Genomic DNA, 19,191 nt, shown 5'->3' on the forward strand with positions numbered 1-19,191 from the left:
TGACTACCCGACGAATACTTTCGGCCACATTTAGTAAAAGAATGTATATTTCCTCATTGCATCAATCGGGTGTGTTATGAATTAGGGTGAAATAATGAAATTAATTGAAATGAAATTATAGCCGGTTTAATTCAGTTAATTACGGAATATTGTGCAGCAGCAGGGCGTTTTGACAGGATTGAGTTTGTTGTGTCTCAATTATTAAAGGTTAATTTGCTGTGTTAATGAGGTGGTCATGCGTCCGGGCTACTTACTGCCTGTGCTTCACAGATACGATATTCTTAAAGTAATGCTTTTATTAGCAATGGAGTCGGATACGGATCGCATTTTTGTACGAAAGCCTGAGCATTGCTGCTGCACACGGTACATCGCGTGCCCCTTGTCGAACACAACCAGCGTTCCGTTGAGCGCATCAAAGACCACTGGCGTCCTATAATTGGTTTACAGGAAAGGAAAGGCGCAGTATCTGTCACACTTGTTTCTGTAGACACCTAGAGTCCCTTGTAAAGGTCAAAGGTCAAATAAGCTTCAGACATCGGGTTTTTGCGAGAATGCGGGTAGTAGTGTTGCAGCACTAAAAGGTTTGCTGATTTCATCATGTCTAGGGACGAGCGACGATGTGGTCCCCGCCTACATGCAATGTGTGAAGCTTAACTTCTCGGTGAAATACCGGCTACCGTGAGGTGCTGGATTCACGTAGGCTTTAGTGCTCGACAGTCCTACATTAAGCAGTCAATTTAGGCTTAAATATTCCTGTACTTACACATCGGGCGCCCAGATCGAGGAACGAGATCTCGATACTGGGGCCATATCCGAGCCACCGCAGTATAAGGGCAACCCTGACCCGAAAGACGGCGCGGAAGATTATCGCACAGAATATGTCAACAATAAAATGAAACAAAAATTCAACGGACGGAAAATACGGACCGCTTGACTTGCTCTGTCATGTTACTGTATTGCCTATGCGCCATCCGCATTGTGTCGCGGGTAAAAATGGAGTACTCCGAGATTTTGCACCATGAAGAGCGAAGTTGCTCTGACGACCAAATGGCATTTTCGGATCTCTCGGCGATAGTTGAATTATTCAAATCCCAGATTTGCGTGGCGAGAACAATCGTCCCATGTCGCTGGTGATTTCCTGGGCATATAAATAATAAAGCACTTCGCCAAAGAAATTTAAGTAATCATAATGTTTGTATATGCCTAATTCAACATTTATTTCTTCCTCAAAACTACAGAAGCAGGAATCCTCGCTCTTACAGACCCTTTATTCAATTACGCTTGCAGTCGTCTCTTTTGACGCACTTGTCGTCGCTCTTTCTCCTCCAGAAACCCTTCTTGCACCAACATTTGTACGTCAGGTCGTAAGAGCAGCCGCCACGTGCTCCGGTGTCTAGATATTCGCATTTGTTTTCGCCACAGGTTCCCGAGTCACCCTTGAACTCCTCGTTTTCATTGCAATTGTCCACACTGGTGAGTCCTGAAACAAAAAAGGTGCACCATGTGGTTTCCAACTGTTTGTTTAAACAAAGGTATAAGCCCTACCTAATCATGCATTCGTCGAGGTCCTTTAAACAAAAACACTAAATAAGCATCAGCAGGCTACTATAAACCACAATCTACTATACATCAATTCCTTCCCAGGAGATAATGGTACTTAGTCTGAGTTTCAACTTGTCAATGACTCGCGTGGGAAGACAGGCACGCAGTAATATATGAGTCGGACACTTCTGCCCCCTGGCGTTTTTTATAGTGCACTAACATCGCCAAGCAAAACTAAACTTCTGACTTTCGAGCAAAACGCTTCGGATGTTTAGTTACTATAAGCTTAGGAAAGGATATATTAACTGCAAACACCTCCTCTGCTTTCATTTATTGGGGCAACTATGATAATATTAGGTGTCTGCTCAAATACTTTGCTGGAAATAAAAAAGAATTGCGAATTTGTTTCTTCATCAATCTGTCAGTTGACACTAAAAGAACCTAATTATTTTAATAATAGTGCTTCGACCAAGTACTTTCATCACTGACCACAAAAGATACCGATTCTTCCATGTTCGGTGTTTGCAGTATACAAATTTACCCATCATTTACTAGCATGGTCTTTATTATTAAACTAACACTCAACGGAGTAACTAATGCCAGACAAAACGTTTAATGCTCTTTTATGTTCAATTAATAAAAGTTAAACGAATTTTTTTTACTTTGCTCAAACATTCGCTCGCGCATCATGCTTCAGTGCGTTATGCATTCAGCCTTTTACATTCTCCCGGGAATTCAACAGAAGAACAGAGAAGGGAAAATTCGATTTTTGTTACCATTGTGTTGAACTCTACAATGGTGTCCAGTTTCCGCGACGCGAAATACATATGTACTTACGTGAAATAGAAGTATCGAAAAAAGAAGTTTGGGAACATACATATTAAAAATCTCACATGCTTCAAATGCAGCATAAAAATTATATCTGGGAGTTTCTTGCTCCGCTGCCTATTTGTCACGTGCAACCTAGGCCATTATATTTTTGTGGCTCTTGTTTTCAACAAATGCAAGAAACGTTAGAGGCGGACTAGTTTTTATTTATTATTGGAGCGCGAACTCATGCATTATAGCTGGTTATTAGGGCAAAATGCCTAATGCTTTCAGCGTTTGAGGAATTGACAAGTAGCAAGCCGTCATTTTTTCGCGACTTTCTTTCTGATTATAATAAAAATTAATGTTCATTCCGGCCAAAGGTGTCCGTCATTACTTAAAGGGGTCATGCCAAGGTCATCCAATATATTGCAGTTTTGTAGTCTGGTAGAAAATGCTGGACCTTACTATTTTATTCGCTACTGAATTTTATGCCGCGAAGCTCCTGCCACCGACAGCGATCGCCATTTTTGAAATGCTTGGTGACGTCACAGGCCGACACCGCGGCGTCTGCTGCTGTGCCGGCTCCAATAAGCTGGCGACACACTCTGCTGTGTTGGCGTTTCCTCCTAATTGTCATTGTGAGCACGCTTCTGAAAACAGAACACTGACTGCAGTGAAGCGCGTTTAGTTCTTGCCCAAAGATCCACTTTCGGCGCGACCGCCGCCAACTGCGCGATGGCAGCGCTGCCACTGCGTAAACACCGCCCCGATGGCCGCACTGGCCGTGCCTCATTGCGATACGGACACTTCTCTCTCTCTCGCTCGCTCTCTCTCTCTCTCTCTCTCTCTCTCTCTCTCTCTCTCTCTCTCTCTCTCTCTCTCTCTCTCTCTCTCTCTCATTTCCCTCCCACATTTCTCCCTTTCCTTAAGGGGCCGATCAGGTGTACACAGAACAATTGAGACAGATACAGTGTCTTGTCTTTCCTGTGAATTATTATTATTATTATTATTATTATTATTATTATTATTATTATTATTATTATTATTATTATTATTATTATTATTATTATTATTATTATTATTATTATTATAAATTTCAGTTGTTTATTGTTATTTTGTTCCCCATATCTACCGTTTTTTTTTTCTTTCGTGATGTGCTCAACAATTCTCTGACTGTGTATATAAGTGACGCTACTCATTGATTTCGTTCCGTGATACTCTTCGTCTCAATTAATTTCATTTCATGTGTTATTTATTTCTTCTTTGTATTCTCTTTGTGTGTGTAAACATGTTAGTGCATTTTCATTTTTGTTTCTCTTTTTTCTCTTTGAGCTGCAGCACGAAGACCACATGGTTGTTCCTGCGCACATTAAATAAATATTGATTGATTGATTGATTGATTGGTTGATTGATTGACTGATTGATTGATTAATTGATTGATCATTAGTATTATTAGTATTATTATTATTATTATTATTCGCGGCGGCGATGTAAGAAAAGCATGCTAAATTTTTTTGTTTTTTCGTAATAGTGGTAGGCTCTGGGAAATAGATTTAAAAAATTAATGCTTCTTGAGCGATGCTCACCCGTACGGTGGGAGTTTCTCCTCACAGCCGCATAGCACCTTCTGTCGGTGCAGTGCCGCGTGTTCTTTGATATCGCTAGCTCCGGTGCTAAGGCGTCGCCGAAAACTATTTCTTTTACTACGAAACAGTGTGGTTGAGAGTAAAAAAGTTTCATGATCGAGTTGCTATAATGCGTCGCTGATCAATTACGAAGTGCCGTCCACTGTGGCTTCGATGCAAAGCAATCAATATAGGCCTAGCGACGATTAGGGAGAAAAGACGTCCAGAGCGCCGCCGTCCGCTGCGCTGGCGGGTAGCACCGTAGCTATAAGATTGCGGTACACGGTGCCGTAATCCGTACGATCTTATCTTCTGCTTTCAGTTTGCAGTTGGGGGCCAGACATCGGCCCGACAAGGATCGAGCAGCGCCAACGATGCTGCTGAGATGGGATAGGATATTGGGTGCCTCGACGTAGCGAGCCGCACCTCTACGCTTCTGCGTCGTCGCTACCCGATTACCCTTCATGGAATCGTAATACCATACGTCTCCAGGCACAGATTCTTGGGAGTAATTATTGACCACCGACTATCTTGGTCGAAACATATTGCTATGGTGAAGAAGAGGCTAATTAATTTTTGCCATGTACTTCGTTACATAGCTGGCATCAAATGGGGTCCAACTGAGCGCTCCTTAATACGGCTTTACGAGGCTCTGTTTGTTGGCTACATCCGGTACAGTCTCCCAGTACTCTCTAGTGTGAGCATTTCCTGCTTGCGGACTTTAGAGAGCATGCAAGCGCAGGCACTGAAAATATGCCTTGGACTGCCCAGATGCACCTCTAACAAAGGCACAATTGAAGAGGCACACGCTCACCCAATGTCCATATACTTGTCACACGAACCACTTCGTGTATATTTACGAGCACTTACAAGACACCGTTTTCACCCACTCAGCAAGATTCTGGATGAGAGGCCGGACTGCTGTTTTACAAGTGCACTCCACTGCCATCAGTCGCAAGTACCGACAGGATATGCCCTCCCATATCGTCCCACCCAACCACCATGGACGATGGATAAACCTTTGGTGCACCTTCGTGTTCCCGGAATACTAAAGAAATCAATGGTACCAATTAGTGGACTCAAACAACTTACTCTGGCACACATCTGGTCAGAACATCCCAGTTATATTCACGTATACACCGATGGATCTGTGTCAGCACAGGCATCCGCAGCAGCTGTGGTCATACCAGCTCAGAAAACGACTCTGCATTTCCTTTTGGGACATACCTCTACATCAACCGCTGCCGAACTTGTAGCCATTCGGGAATCTATTCGCTATATATGTGGGGAACCACCTCAAAAATGGTGTATATTCACGGACTCGAAGACTGCATTACAAATTTCGGAAAACTTCTTACGCCACACTGCCTATGAGTCCCTGCCACCAAACATTATGGAGCTCATCACATCTGCCCAGCTGCAAGGCCACATGATAATGTTTCAATGGATTCCTGCCCACTGCTGCCTCCATGGGAATGAGCAGGCCGATGTTGAAGCGAAAAGCGCGCTCATCAATGGCTTCCAAACAGCTGTGCCTTTTTCAAGAGGGGATACGACGTGTCTTCTAAAGAGTTATATGAATATTGCTACAGCAGCTTACTGGGCTCAACCAGACGCCCGACACATCCGTCTAAGAAGGCTCGATCGAACATTTAAATTTAATATTCCGCGTGATATTCCGCGTCATCAGACATGCTTGATACATCGACTTCGTTTAAACGTGGCTTTCACGCGCAAGTACTTACATTTAATTGGACAGATGGACTCACCGGAATGTTCAACTTGTGGCATCCCAGAGACTGTGCACCATGTATTATTGGTGTGCCCAGAGTATGCGAACGAAAGAAATGTGCTAGCTGCTTCCTTGAAGCGTTTAGACAAGAGGCCTCTGTCGGAGGAACTGCTGCTGGGCGCTTGGCAGGACAAGGAGAAGGGCGTCCAGGCTGTGCGCGCTCTTTGCCGTTATTTGAGCGCCAGCGGACTTGATTCACGTTTGTAAAGCAAGCTTCCTTCTCCCACATCGTCACCCATCATGACCTTCTTTCTTCTCTCCTGCCCCAGCGCAGAGTAGCAGGCCAGATTTGAATTATTCGGGCCAACCTCTCTGCCTTTTCCTTTCAATAAATCCATCTATCTATCTGCAAAAGCGCCGTCAGACGGCACTTATGTGCTGCTTTCCATCGAATTCAAGACGTGTTTCGGCGTATGTTCTGTACGTCATTGGAGAGGGCCAGCTCGTGCGCCCTTCATACTCGGGCGCCACCGTGTATTTGAATCCCGCGCATAGACACCGCTATTCACCAGAGAGATAGAAAAGCTCAGTTGGCGCTAAACGTGGTTAGCGGCACGACCACTGTTTGGTGCTCCACATCGGCGTAGCGCGGCTTCGCGTAACGAATGCGTCGCGGTTGACGTTGCTCATGCACGGAACATGAAGCTGACAACGCGGCGTCGGTCTATGTCGTCACCGGCTGCTCCGGTTGCCAGATCAGCAAGCTGTCCACGAAGAAAAAAACACATAGTTAAAAGTATCTGCATCTCTGACGGAGTTAGAACTTTGAAGTTTAGTTGCTTGGCACATCAGGAATAAGGTGCAGTAAACAGTTTATACTACAAATTGGTACCATGACCCCTTTAACAATGCATATTTCACAGATAATTACTCACGCCGTGCAAAGCATAGTTCGACAGAGACGAGAACGACGAGGAGGAGCACGAAAGTCTTCATGAATGGTGCTGGAATACCCGAGTCAATGTCGAGGAAAATAAGCGTAAATGTGAAGGGACACACTGCTCCTTTTATAACAGAGGAGATCAATGCATGCGTCAGAACTGAGACATCTGACGTGGCAGAAAACCGTGGCATTAGAAACGTGACGAGACGAGCACGGTTCTAATTAGCAATAATATAATTCATTTCTCTCCTGATTCTTATACTGCCAGTCGCTCAATGCGTAATAGCCGCTAAAAATATGGGTTCTGAAACGGATTTCAAAAACATTAAAAATTGTTCAGCACAACTTAGAAGCAGTCGGGAAAAGTAATTATCATCGTTGATTTCTGTGAAAATAGTGCAATATTTTTTGCAGTTGGAAGACAATATAACTAGAGCCCTGATTCAGCGTTTCAATCAAAAGTGACAAGTGTCAAAAAGATAACAGCAGGTTTTTACTCCTAATGGCAGGATATTACTACAGAAATGCTCCGCTAATTGGTGAAGCTGCTATCCGATAGATATCAAATTTTGTATCAAATTTTGTATCAAACTTTTAAACGTTAGAGGCTCTTGGGTGCCTACTGCGAACAAAACCCTGTGTTTTTGTGATGACGCATTATGGCTGTCTTCGAGTTTGCCATTTGGAAGCTTCTTCCGTATCACACAATGTAAAAACAGTCTTCTCGAATGCAGTTCCGAAATACCTGCGAGTTAGAAGTCATTCTCTTTCCAAATGTCTGGTACTTACTGATTGCTTTCCCGAGGGCTATATCCCGAAAAACAAGAATATGAATACAGGCTTACTGTACATCTACTGAACGTCGAGAATACTTTCCTAAAGTATTAGCTTGTTTTTAAAACATCTCTTTTTCGTGTTTCATAATTCTTGCATACAATTGTGCGCTTTACGTCATTTATTTTCCTCAGTACATCCAGCAGCTACCATACCACTGCAGAAACACCGCCTAATATATAAGTACAATATTTTTGTAATAAATCATAGCTGTTGAGTTTGGAGATTTGTGGAAAAAGTGATGTATAGCAACTATTGGGGTTACTAGATGCTTGCAGATGCGGCGACTGCATTCACATGAGCATCAATAAAGAATATTATACGACCAGCCCAGAACAATTGTTACCATTATTTTTACAGCAAAAGGAGCATCTTGTTGATTAGTGCAGTACTTGTTCTTGCGGTTGCCTACTGGAAGTACTGTACAAACAAGTATGGAAGCCTTTTCTTTCCTTTTTGTTTTTAGAGACGTTCTTGCAGGGGAGCTATTTTAAGAGCCGTGAATACATTTGCAAATTCATGCAGGGCAGTTTATTGAGAAAATGGAGTTGCATTCCCAGCCCCTAATGAGCCTATCTATGAGCAAGCCTATGTGATGCTTTTAAATGTAAATTGCACGAGTTAACCAAAACTACGCATATAATTTCTTCTTCTCCTCTCATATTGTAGCCGAAGAAGAGGAAGTCCAAGCCTTCCGTGAAGAAAGAAGACGCTGACGCGGGCGATCCTTTCAGTATTCTGGGTATCCCCGCCGTCGCGCTGGTTCCTGCTGCCGCCCTACTGACCTGTGGTCGCTGTCATCTTCCCGTCCTCTGGCTAGGACGTGACATTTGGTGGAGTCGCCGGGTACGAATCCCATGCAGCGCACCTCTACACGTAATTCGAGCCCGGTCTTAAGTCCAGGCTGCCAAAGTTTTTTAGAGTCTGCTACAGCAGCTAAAAGCCATGCCAGTCGACGTCAACAAGGCCAAGCTCCAAGGCCAAGGCCAAAAGTGGCCGGCGGTTCACGAGTAGGAGAAGGTAGCAGTGGAAGTGTAGAGGTGGGGGTTTTGGCCTGCTGGAGGGCATGCAGCTGGGCCTGGAGGCAGAGGTTGGTGGTTTGGAGGGTGGTGAACATGCGCGGACACTTCACATAAGGAATTGACGGAGTCATGGGAAACTACACCTCCGATCTCACCTCACTGGTGCGGCAGTCGGTGCCTGGGAAGACGTTCTAGGGGGGACAGGAAGTGATAGTTGCCTTGTTCTGGTACAGGAACAGGACTGGGCCTTGAGCTTGTTAGGTTTACAGGGCTGTTTTGGAGCATTACGTTGCGGCAGAGGGAAGGACTTTGGAGTGAGCCGCGGAGCCTGGGGCTGGCGGGTAGAAGAGCGGCTGCGGTGTATGGGTAGAGTGTGACTCGTGGCAGCCTGACTGAAGCTTGCCCCGGCGGCTCGCTTGGTATCCCAGTATCTTTTTGATGAGGTATGGGGTGAGAATGCATGCCTTTCAGGCGAGCAGTGAATCTGAAGCCCTCCTAGAGGAGTGTTTAAGGGTTACATTTATGCAATTGCATTAAAAAGGCCATGACATGCGTGCATTAAAATATAATATAATTCATCAAATATCATAAAAATCCCTTGTTTGTCCACGGGGCGTTTGGCACCGTGAGACCGGCTGACGTGCAGGGTGCCATTTGGTGGAAGGTGTGTGTGATATCACGAGGCAATGTGATAAGGCCGAGTTAACAGGTGCGCTGGCCACGTTGCATGGTCGAACGTGGTAGAGCAATCGGCGTCAATTCGCAGCTACATTGGTTTGTGTGTGCACGTGTCTGAACAGCTTAGCTTAAGAGGAGAGAATAGGACCAGAAATAACACCTCTTGCGTACCGCCAGTCGGAAAAACTACAGAAAATGTTCTGTTGGTACGACAGAATTTCTGTGCGGTGTTTGAAGGGAAAACCTGATGTGACAACAGAACGTTCCATAGTAACATCAGCAATTTCTGTAGTTACAACAGAAAAGTGCTACCGAACTATAGACAACAAAGATATACTACAGGAAAACTACATAACTGCACAAAAGTACTGCAGAACTACAGAAAAATCTGACGTTTACAAAAGAGCTACGAAATATTTTGTCGTACTTTTGACCCGGCCCTATACTTTTTTTCGACTGGGTGCGTAGTAGAATAGCATCGCAGTTAGAGAGTGTGACTGCGGAAGTATGTTGCCGAAAATAAAAAAAGCGGGTGACACATTCTTGATATCGAATTGTCAACATAAAATGCAAATAAGCATCACTAGCATTTTTAACCTATCTATTACGCACAGAGCACTCTACCTTTAACGTGACAATTAATTTAAAGCATGCTAGCATTACCACTAGCCAGCTCCGGCGAAGGAGCCGGCATAGTAATGTCCAAGAATATGATTGGGATTATTAGCTTTTATACCAAAAGGGCAACTGAACAAAGTTTTTCATGGCACAAGGTGTCTTGCTTTACAAGTATGAGGCAAAGGTTTGTTTCCCAAGCAATTCATTCCAAGTTTTCTGGCCACCACGCCAGGAAAACGATTTTACTCTTTCAATCAATCAGTGAAAATGGGGATCGAACCTCAGAGCTGCCGCAACCGAGGCAGCTGCTCCACCTTCCAGTCCACTGCTACGTTCCGCCAAAGAAGCTAATAATTGTATTAAGGAACACCATATGAATTACGCCAGATAAAAATTTAGGAGGGATGGGAACGGAACTGTTAAGATGTAATTTCTATTACTCTGTACCATCGGTCATTATCTATCACAGCAAAACTTCATATTCGGTAGGGACATAACTTAGGAATATATTAAGGACATGAGTCACGAGGCGCTGTATTTCGCAAAAATGAAAAATATTTCGAGATAGTCAGTCAGGGAGCATTTAATTGCAGGTTATTATGGCCGGCACATTACCACGCAATTGTCACGAAAGCTCGCGAAACCGTTATCCGAGCAAATCGGTTTTTGCAAATTTCATAACTGCAGCTCAGTTGATGTTCAAACTGAAGCATCGGGGATTTTTGCAAGCAGACATTTTTATATTTCAATACATTAAAGAAACAGCTAGGCATTAAATTAGAAGAGTTTCTCTAACATTGCCGCCCATTGGGTAATCGAGCGAATTGAGAAGATCTATATAAAATCAGAATATAAACTTACAAATGGGAAGTTCAGTGCCCTTTAAAGATTTAAGAGAAACCGTCAGCCTCACTGAACCACGTAGTATCATCTCTACACTGCTTCCCCTCACTGCCGATGGCGAACATGCACACTGCCGTCATTGCCTTTGTTTGCCTGTGCATGGTAGCCCTGACATATGCCCAAGGTAAGCCCCTCCCACCGAAGGATTTAGTACGCATTACTTCTCTTAGACGATGAGAACCTGCCCTGATTAGCTCGGACCCGGGCGTTCAAGTCTAGGCCACCGAGTAGGCTGTCAGGGTCGCCGCCAGCCATGGGCTGTAGGCCATTTAGAGCAGATTGTCCATATCTGTATTTGAGGAAACAGAAGTTTCGCAGTACAAAATCGGTGTTTATGTAAATGATTAGTAATAGATTCCGCGTGATTGAAGTTTTATTTCTTAGTTGGGCAGAAGTTTTCTGCAACGCTGGGATAAAAGAGTTATTTCATGTATCGCTCGTGTTCTGGTGAGGGCAAAAGTAAACGGGGCATGGAATTTGCTTGTAACATTTTTTTCACGCAAGCATCTTTGAAACTAAGAGATGGTATATATGCACGCTGCTATAGATGCTATTGAGCTTTTCCACAAGAAACAAGGTTTCGCTGTATTCGTCAAGGAATTCGTGGTAGCAAATAGAAGGCATTAGAATGCTGTATTTGCATATGGTCATATCTACACTTTATTTTGCGATCTTAGGAGACTAAAAAAAGCAATCTGCAAGGAGGTGTTTTCATGTAAAAGGTGACAGCCGGGCCTAATAGAACAGAAAACTGCTTGCGGCCTGCAGTAGAAGTGTGTCCCGTATGCTCTTAGAGGGGATGCTTACAAAATCAAGGTATGAGCATGGCGTGGCACGTGGGTTTAATTTTATTATCAGTTATTATTGCCGAGACATCTAGTGCATTTGGAAATTTCAAATCTCTTGCTTTTCATATAGTATTTCACGAATATTTTTCTTACAGTGTAGAAAAACATTATGTGCCGATACTCGCAAGAACGGTATTATGCAATTTCAGTTACAACGGCTTATATTGACCCTTGCTGACGCGTTGAACGGCTCCTAATACTATTGAATTTTTGAATGGCAGCTTAATTTCAGCAGGCATCAAGTTTCTTTACGCGGTTCTTTTCTTGCCATAAAAAGAGAAATGCTTTCCCCTCTCGGAAAGATTTACCGCTAGTTCACCATATGTATAGCAATGACAGCATTGCAGGGCTCATAAAAGCTTGATGCAATACTTTATTTGCAGCACAGTTCACCCTTACCTACCACACTTTTTGATTTTGGTAAGCGTATGCTAACTGTGATAGCCCATTACGTCGGACATTTGCATGCGCGAAAGTTTAAGTGGGCATATGACGTAAGAAAATACTACCTATCAGTGTGTCGGCGAGAGAGCGTATCGTTTCAAAAGCAGCAACCATCCGCGATGGGACTGCTATTATGTTATGTGAATGATATGCCGTGCTGAAGAAATATCAGACAACGCTGAAGAAATATCATATTAATGTTACCAGTGAGACGGAGGGTCGTTAGTTACTACCTAATGATTTAATTAGTACCGATTCAAAGGTCACTAATTCGTTCCCCGCCGCGACATATTTTGAAACTTTCCAGGGTGTTGTGCGATACTAAGCCATACTAAAGAACCCCAAGCGGTAAAATAATTAGGAGCCCTTCACTACTTCAGTTTTCATAGCTTAATTTCTTTCGAAAAGTCAAAGCTCAAAACGCACAATAGAATGGGTGGATGCTGGAGAGTGCCAGTACTGAATCTAATGGCTTGAGCAGCATCCAATGTTCGCGGAAGATTATGCAAGGCGCGGCATTACACAGAGCTCCTGGATTTGAAATGTGTCTTTTCTCTCAAAGTCTAGCACATGTCTATTTTACAGCGTCAATTATTAATTGTATCTTATTAGAATGAATAACAAATTCAATGAGCTCCCATTGCAGTGTACGGATCCGCAGCGCTCCCGTCTCCCATAACCTACATATTTTCTATTAATATTTGTATTCTGCATTACAACTGTTTTCAAATTTTTAAGCTTGTCTAAAACTGCATTTTCTGATGAGCACGTGCACAGAAAAAAAAAAAGCACATTAGTTTTCTTTTTTCTTATTTATTAAGAGTGCGCTCTGATCGTGAGGCATTGTTTCCTAAGGGTATTGTTCCTCGGTATTCGAAGTCATTTTAAATCTGTGGTAATATGCTTTTTTGTGATCAGGTCGCGACCTGCTTCCCATTAACATTTCTCGCGAATCGTGCAAATGATACTGAATGTAGGGCGTATTGGTATGTAGAGCGCGCATTAAAGTGAGATTACTTCTGCGGCAGTTAAAGCTTCCAGGCCGGTGAAACAGATTTCCTGCAGCGCACAAGATATTAAAACAGACATATTACTGAATAATAGAAGTGATCATGTTCCTTGTGGAAAGTGCCACATTAACGTTTGCTCATGCCGGAGCCTTCTCCATGAAAAGCACCACCATGTGCAAGCGTAAATCATGCCGCAGGGTCACGCACGTGTAACCTGTTTAGGGCACGCTATGATATCGCGAAGAGCAATCAAGTAAGTGTTTTTGGTTCATATTCGATCATTTTCTAAGCTAAATTTCAGAACTAGTATCATATAGATTGCATTTTTGCTAACCGATTTGCGCGGTCGCTTTTGCATTGCCGTGTTAGAGCACTATGGCGCAGGGCTGCCTTGTGCGAAGCCATGAAGAGAAATCTCACACTTTTCACTTTATTTTATAGGAGGAGTTTTTGGGCGCCCTGGAAGAGGTATGTAGGAACTATTTTTAATCACTAATTTGACGACAGCCATTAGTGTGCGATTGTTACCAAAACATTTGTGCTACCGACGCCGCAAATATCGTATTTTAACAAGCAAAAATAAATTGTGTAATCTTATACTTGTGCCCGATATTTATTTGAAAATACTGTCAGTCCAAATTTGGTTGATTACAAGATTTGAATACAATCAGACATACAATTGGAGCTAATGAAATAGAATATTTCGCAGTAATATGCATACAAACCTTTTAAAGGCACGGTAAAAAATAAGAATACACCAAAATCAATTTTAGTTATTTGATAGCACTGCTATCTCTGCAAACTGTTCAAAATTTTCCAGTGCAGGCTCTGAAGTAACCACATTATCTAGCCTGTTTCATTCGCGTATTGCCCGATGGAAAAAAGAAAAAGTTATATACATTGTTGACACAAGTGTACTCGTGTAAAGTAAAGTCGTGTTAATGGCATGTTCTCCTGTTGCAGATGAAATTGATTTTTGTAGCAGATGTCATGTTAAAAGCTTTATAAATTAATAAATATAAAAAATTGGTCGGTGCAGGGTTGCGCGACTTGCTAACGTATTTAGGTCTGCTCTGATAAGCAGCTCTGTAGGAGAGGATGTGAGCTGGTATCTATTAGAGATATAAAGAACCGCTCTCTTCGTTGCCCTGACTCGAGAATAACTGTGCTATTTTGGTCATACGGAAACCCGACAACGTTCACGTATATTGATATTGTAACACTATTGATGTTACTGCGTAAATCAACATTACTCACATGAAACAAGCGCACCCGAGCCAAACAGCATCTGAACGCCCACACACTTCTTCTTCGTTTTCCTACACTAAACTCGTCTTCTTCATCCATCTAGTCTGTAACATTTGCCCCCCTTTCGCAAACGAAGCCCTCCGGGCGAGTCAGGGAAGGGGTATACTTTTGGGATATTTTACAAAGGACTTTAAAAAAGGAATTCCCATTAGACTCGCATGGTATTAGGTACTTGCCAGTAGAGAATGAGGATGGGGTGCCATTTGACATTATTATGCTAATGGCCCTCCACTCTATTTGACGCTCGAGAATGGCAGAGTACCATTGCGATCCTGACGCACGGCCAGCGCGGATCTATTTTCGGGAAGGCATGAATAGATATATTGAAATTCAGAAACTTGCTCCTGAAGCTCCCGAGTGGCTCGGAAGATTGGAGCCATTAGTGAACCTAACAGAATTTTAGCATGACGACGCCACAACCCACCTGGCTGATTGTTGTATTAATGAATGCTCACTGTGCCCTGTAAGTGGTTTTGTGTATTGTGCCGAAGTCAGGCAATAAAGAAAAAAAAAAGGTTGCGGGAATTCAACATTTCCTTCGCCCGCAAGACGCGGCGAACAGCCTCTCTCTCTCTCTCTCTCTCTCGGGGAGCCCTCATCTTTCCCCTTCTGGCCTCCTTCCTCCGGTGCTGTGGCGGAGAGCGCGGGGGTGAGAGAACGGCCCCTACCTTCCCCCTCCCATCTCATCTTGGCGGACAGCAGCTTCACCCAGGGAGACGACGCCGCAACGCCGTAGCGCGCGGATGCTGCTATGACACCGAGGAAGATCATCGGGCGTTCCCAATAAACAACTTGGCGCGCTGGCTATGTTTGCCTCGGTGTGTCGTTCTTCACGGCCACTGCTGTGGTCAGAGCTAGCGGTGTGGCCTCGGTTCTTAGAGCGGAGCCGCAGCCCCGTGAGAACCCCCACAAGGTGCTGTAACGACTATATGACACTTCTTCAGGCGGGCGACATGCATAGCCTCAGTGTTTGCCGAACGTCGTCCACTGGCCGTAAGGCGCAGTCTGGTAGTTCAGTTCACCGAGTCGCTCTAAAATAACATATGGGCCGGTGTAGCGTGCTAGCATTTTCTGGTGCAAGCCGCGCTTCCTCATAGGTTTCCAAAGCCAGACTAGATCACCGGGGAAATAGTTGATCTGGCGATGGTGGCCGTCATAGCGAGCTTTTGATCTGTCTTGTGACGCCAAATGCGGATGATACAACTTTAATGGCAGAAAGTGAAATGGAACTCTAGAGACTTCTGATGCGCGTACAAGAAGAGTGAGAAGTTTGGGCTTAAACTGAACATTAAAAAGACAAAGATCATGACGTCTTGCCCCATCAAGTCCTGGAGCATCAATGGACAAGAAGCGGAAGCTGTGACAGATTTTCTGTTCTTGGGCTCCAAGATTACCTCGGGAGGAGACTGCAGCCATGAAATTAGGACACGCCTGCTTCTGGGAAAGAGAGCAATGGTGAGCCTTGACCGCCTAGTAAAGAGCAGAGACATTAGTCTGCCAACCAAGATCCGTATAACTCGTGCTATGGTCTTTCCAGTTGTGATGTATGGATGCGAGAGTTGGACTGTGAAAAAGGCTGACCGCCGAAGAATTGACGCGTTTGAATTGTGGTGCTGGCGAAGACTCTTGAGAGTTCCTTGGACTGCCAGAAGATCAAATCAGTCGATATTGTCGACCATAAACCCTGACTGCTCATTGGAGGGTCAAGTTCTAAAGTTAAAGCTCAGCTACTTTGGTCATCTGATGAGAAGAGAGGAGTCGCTGGAGAAAGATTTGATGTTGGGAAAGGTTGAGGGTCGCCGGAAAACGGGTAGGCAGCGAACGCGATGGTTAGATGGCATCCTCGAGGCACTGCAGATGAAGTTATGTGATATTAGGAAGATAGTGAGAGACCGGAAAGCATGGCGGGACATGGTCCATAGGGTCACGAAGAATCGAACGCGACTGAACGACTGAACTGAACTGCGACGCCAAAGTCAGCAATCGGGCTATCCGGCGCGCTTTTTCAGCCAGGCAGAGAGTTTCCGCTAAGCATGGGTCGTCGTCAGTGGAAAATGGGAGGATAGTGCCGAGGGTGTGTCGCGAGGAGCGGGCGTACAGGAGGAGGAACGGACTGTATTCTGTGGTTTTTAGCCTGGCAGTGTTGAATGCGTATGTGATGAGCGGGAGAACCCAGTTCCATTTTTATGGTTTCAGGCGACGTACATTGCAAGCATATTGGTTAGACTTCTGTTGGTGCGTTCTATTAAACCATATGTCTCAGGTTATAAAGGGTCGGATGCCTGAAACCAGGTGCGCATAAACGGAGAAGTTGTTCTATTACATCGGCAGTAAACTGATGGCCTCTGTCACCATAATTCTCGATGGACCAAGTTTCAAGATGACTGAATGCAGCATAAAAAGCGACACTTGGTAGGCTATAGCGGCTGTAAAAGCAGCGAGTAAGATGATCCAAGAATACAACAATCTAACGATTGCCTTTTTGCGACCTTGGGAAAGGACCCAAGAGGTCACCTCCGGCCTTCTCAAAAGGAGCCTTGAGCGGTACTACAGGCTGAAGCATTTCAGGAGATACACCAGCAGGACTTTTGTGACTTTAACACTCAGTACAGCTGGCCACATGGTCAATCGTGTGGCGCATCCGGGGCCAGTACAATCGCTCCTGAGTGCGGTGCAACGTTCTCGCCGATCCCAGGTGTCCGGAAGCTGGATTTTCATGCATGGCGCTTGAAATAGACAGACGGAGGCTTTCAGGTACTACCAGCAGGAATCGACGGACAGTGTCTGAGTAAACCTTCTTGTATAGCAGGCCATTACGAACACAAAACTGGCTGTTCGAGGTTAGGTCCTGAGCAGCATTAAAAAACGGCTTCAGGTGCTGCTCGCTGTGTTGCTCTGTTCGGAAGGTGCGAATATCGGGAAAGCTCGTAGATAAAGCTGCGATGTAACGCTCGAAGTTTTCCGCGTCACATTCTGTTGTGGCAAGTGGCAACCGCGAGGAGCAGTCCGCATCTGTATGCCGTCGGCCACTCTTGTATGAAAGAGTATAGTCGTATTCTTGTAATCGAAGAGCCCAGCAGGACAGGCGACCAGACGGATCACAGAGATTGAGTAACCAACATAGGGAATGGTGATCTGTTACCCCTACGAAAGGTCGTCCGTACAGGTAGCAAAACCGCTGCACGGCGAAAACAATTGCGAGACACACCTGCTCGGTGATGGTGCAGTTGCGCTACGTCCAGTCCGAGTGGCATAAGCAATGACATGTTCGCGGTCGGCATAGCGCTGAACGAGGACAGCACCGATGCCTCTACTACTTGCGTCAGTATGCACTTCCATTGGGGCAGAAGGCTTGAAGTGCCGTAAAATAGGACGCGATGTTAAGATCAACTTCAGTTGCCGGAAAGACGAGTCACACTCAGATGTACACTCGAATGGAGCGTCCTTATGTAGTAGTTACGTGAGCGGGTAGGCGACGTCTGCAAAACGAGGGATGACGCGTCGGAAATAGGAGCAAAGCCCTAAAAAACTGCGGAGCTCTTTCACATTATGAAGTTGTTGAAACGCGGCAACAGCCACGGTCTTTTAAGGATCAAGCCGGACGCCATCACCATCGACGAGGTGACCAAGCACCAACGCCTGTCGCTCACCAAAACGGCACTTCTTTGAATTCAGTACCGCCAGCTTGGCGCAAGCAGTTCAGCACGAGCACTAGGCGGTCGTGGTGCTCTTTGAATGTCCGGTCAAAGATGACTACGCCATCCAGATAGCACATACAGACCTCCCATTTCAGTCCGCGTCGATTAGAATCCATGAATCTTTCAAATGACATAGGTGCATTGCGCAAACCGAAGGGCATAACGTTAAATTCGAACAGTCGATCGGGAGTGATGAAGGCGGTCTTCTCCTTATCTACTGGGTGCATCGGAATCTGCCAGTATCCAGACCGCAGGTCTACGGACGAAAAGTATGATGCAGAGTACAACCAGTCAATGGCGTCATCAATGCGGGGAAGCGGGTAGACGTCTTTTTTGGTGACTGAATTCAGGCGGCGGTAATATACACAAAATTACAGCTCAGTGGTACAGTTTCAAGCCTCAAAGCACAAAATTTGTCGTTCTTTTAGAAAACACAGCAGAAAGAATTGTTATCAACGCCCAATGGACGTATGCGCGGCTTGGTTTATTATACGGCCAGCTAACTAAAGCAAATTGTGTTTAGTTAGGAAATATGTAGACAACAAAAAAGAGGTGTTTCCACACGGCTAAAAAAACCGTAGACCAAAAACTTTGAAATGTTTGGGACATGCGTACTCCGCTCTCTGGGGCCTAAGCCGCTCGCTTATTATTGAGACAGGTCATACCTATAGCCACTTCGCGCTTCAAACGTAGCATTCTGGGCATACACACTGGCGGCCCGCTGCTCCACTTTTTCCTTCATCAGTGAGGTAACCTATTCTTGAAATCCGTATTATTAGCGAGTTTCACTATATCACTCAAAGGGATGGGGAAATCGCGCTGCTCAAATGCGCGTGCATAAGATGCTACACTGAAAGCTAGAAGACTCACGCTAGGTTTCAACAGCGCCCTCCTATCTACTCCGAACGGATAAAGCGATGCTCAGCGGATAGTGATGGTTAGCGCCTGTTTCGGCGGTGCCCCGACGTTTCACGGTTCACCACCTATGGCCTGCAGGCCCAACTGACACTGGTTGAGCGCACCCGGGCAGTGGCCGACGCCACTGGGGTCCCGTACTAAGGGACCCCACCTCCTATTTGTTAGGGCCGGTCCTTCAAAGATCCGGTTCATGTATACCTCCACCCATTTTGAGTCATTAGGCGTTTTTCACCACCACCATCACCACCACCATGCGAG

The 19,191-nt window shown here is 44.9% G+C and overlaps 2 protein-coding genes across 7 annotated transcripts in view; one reads left to right on the top strand and one right to left on the bottom strand.

The window, feature by feature from the left end:
- Window positions 1-1,192: 1,192 nt before the first annotated feature.
- On the bottom strand, window positions 1,193-6,802 carry LOC146175766 (chymotrypsin inhibitor Ani s 6-like). The gene is made up of 2 exons (XM_084582132.1): window positions 6,645-6,802; window positions 1,193-1,480 (listed from the first exon to the last, which is right to left on the bottom strand). Exons 1-2 carry the CDS (start codon window positions 6,703-6,705, stop codon window positions 1,272-1,274), a joined length of 270 nt encoding a protein of 89 aa, XP_084438258.1. The 5' UTR covers window positions 6,706-6,802; the 3' UTR covers window positions 1,193-1,271.
- Window positions 6,803-12,908: 6,106 nt separating this feature from the next.
- LOC146175767 (uncharacterized) overlaps window positions 12,909-19,191 on the top strand; it is a 47,386-nt gene continuing 41,103 nt past the window's right edge. For 4 of the 6 annotated variants that reach the window (XR_014701463.1, XR_014701462.1, XR_014701464.1 and 1 more), the window contains exons 1-2: window positions 12,910-13,262; window positions 13,451-13,477. Coding sequence is in view for 3 of the 6 variants with exons in the window: in XM_084582133.1 (XP_084438259.1) it covers window positions 13,198-13,262; window positions 13,451-13,477 (92 nt within the window). In the remaining 3 variants the exon portion in view is untranslated. Of the gene's footprint in view, window positions 13,263-13,450; window positions 13,478-19,191 lie in introns of all 6 variants that reach the window. The other 2 variants (XM_084582134.1, XM_084582135.1) reach the window with 2 other exon arrangements.

This window comes from Amblyomma maculatum, chromosome 10 (genome assembly GCF_055883805.1).
Source record: "Amblyomma maculatum isolate TAMU_Amacu chromosome 10, ASM5588380v1, whole genome shotgun sequence".
Lineage (NCBI taxonomy): Eukaryota > Metazoa > Arthropoda > Arachnida > Ixodida > Ixodidae > Amblyomma > Amblyomma maculatum.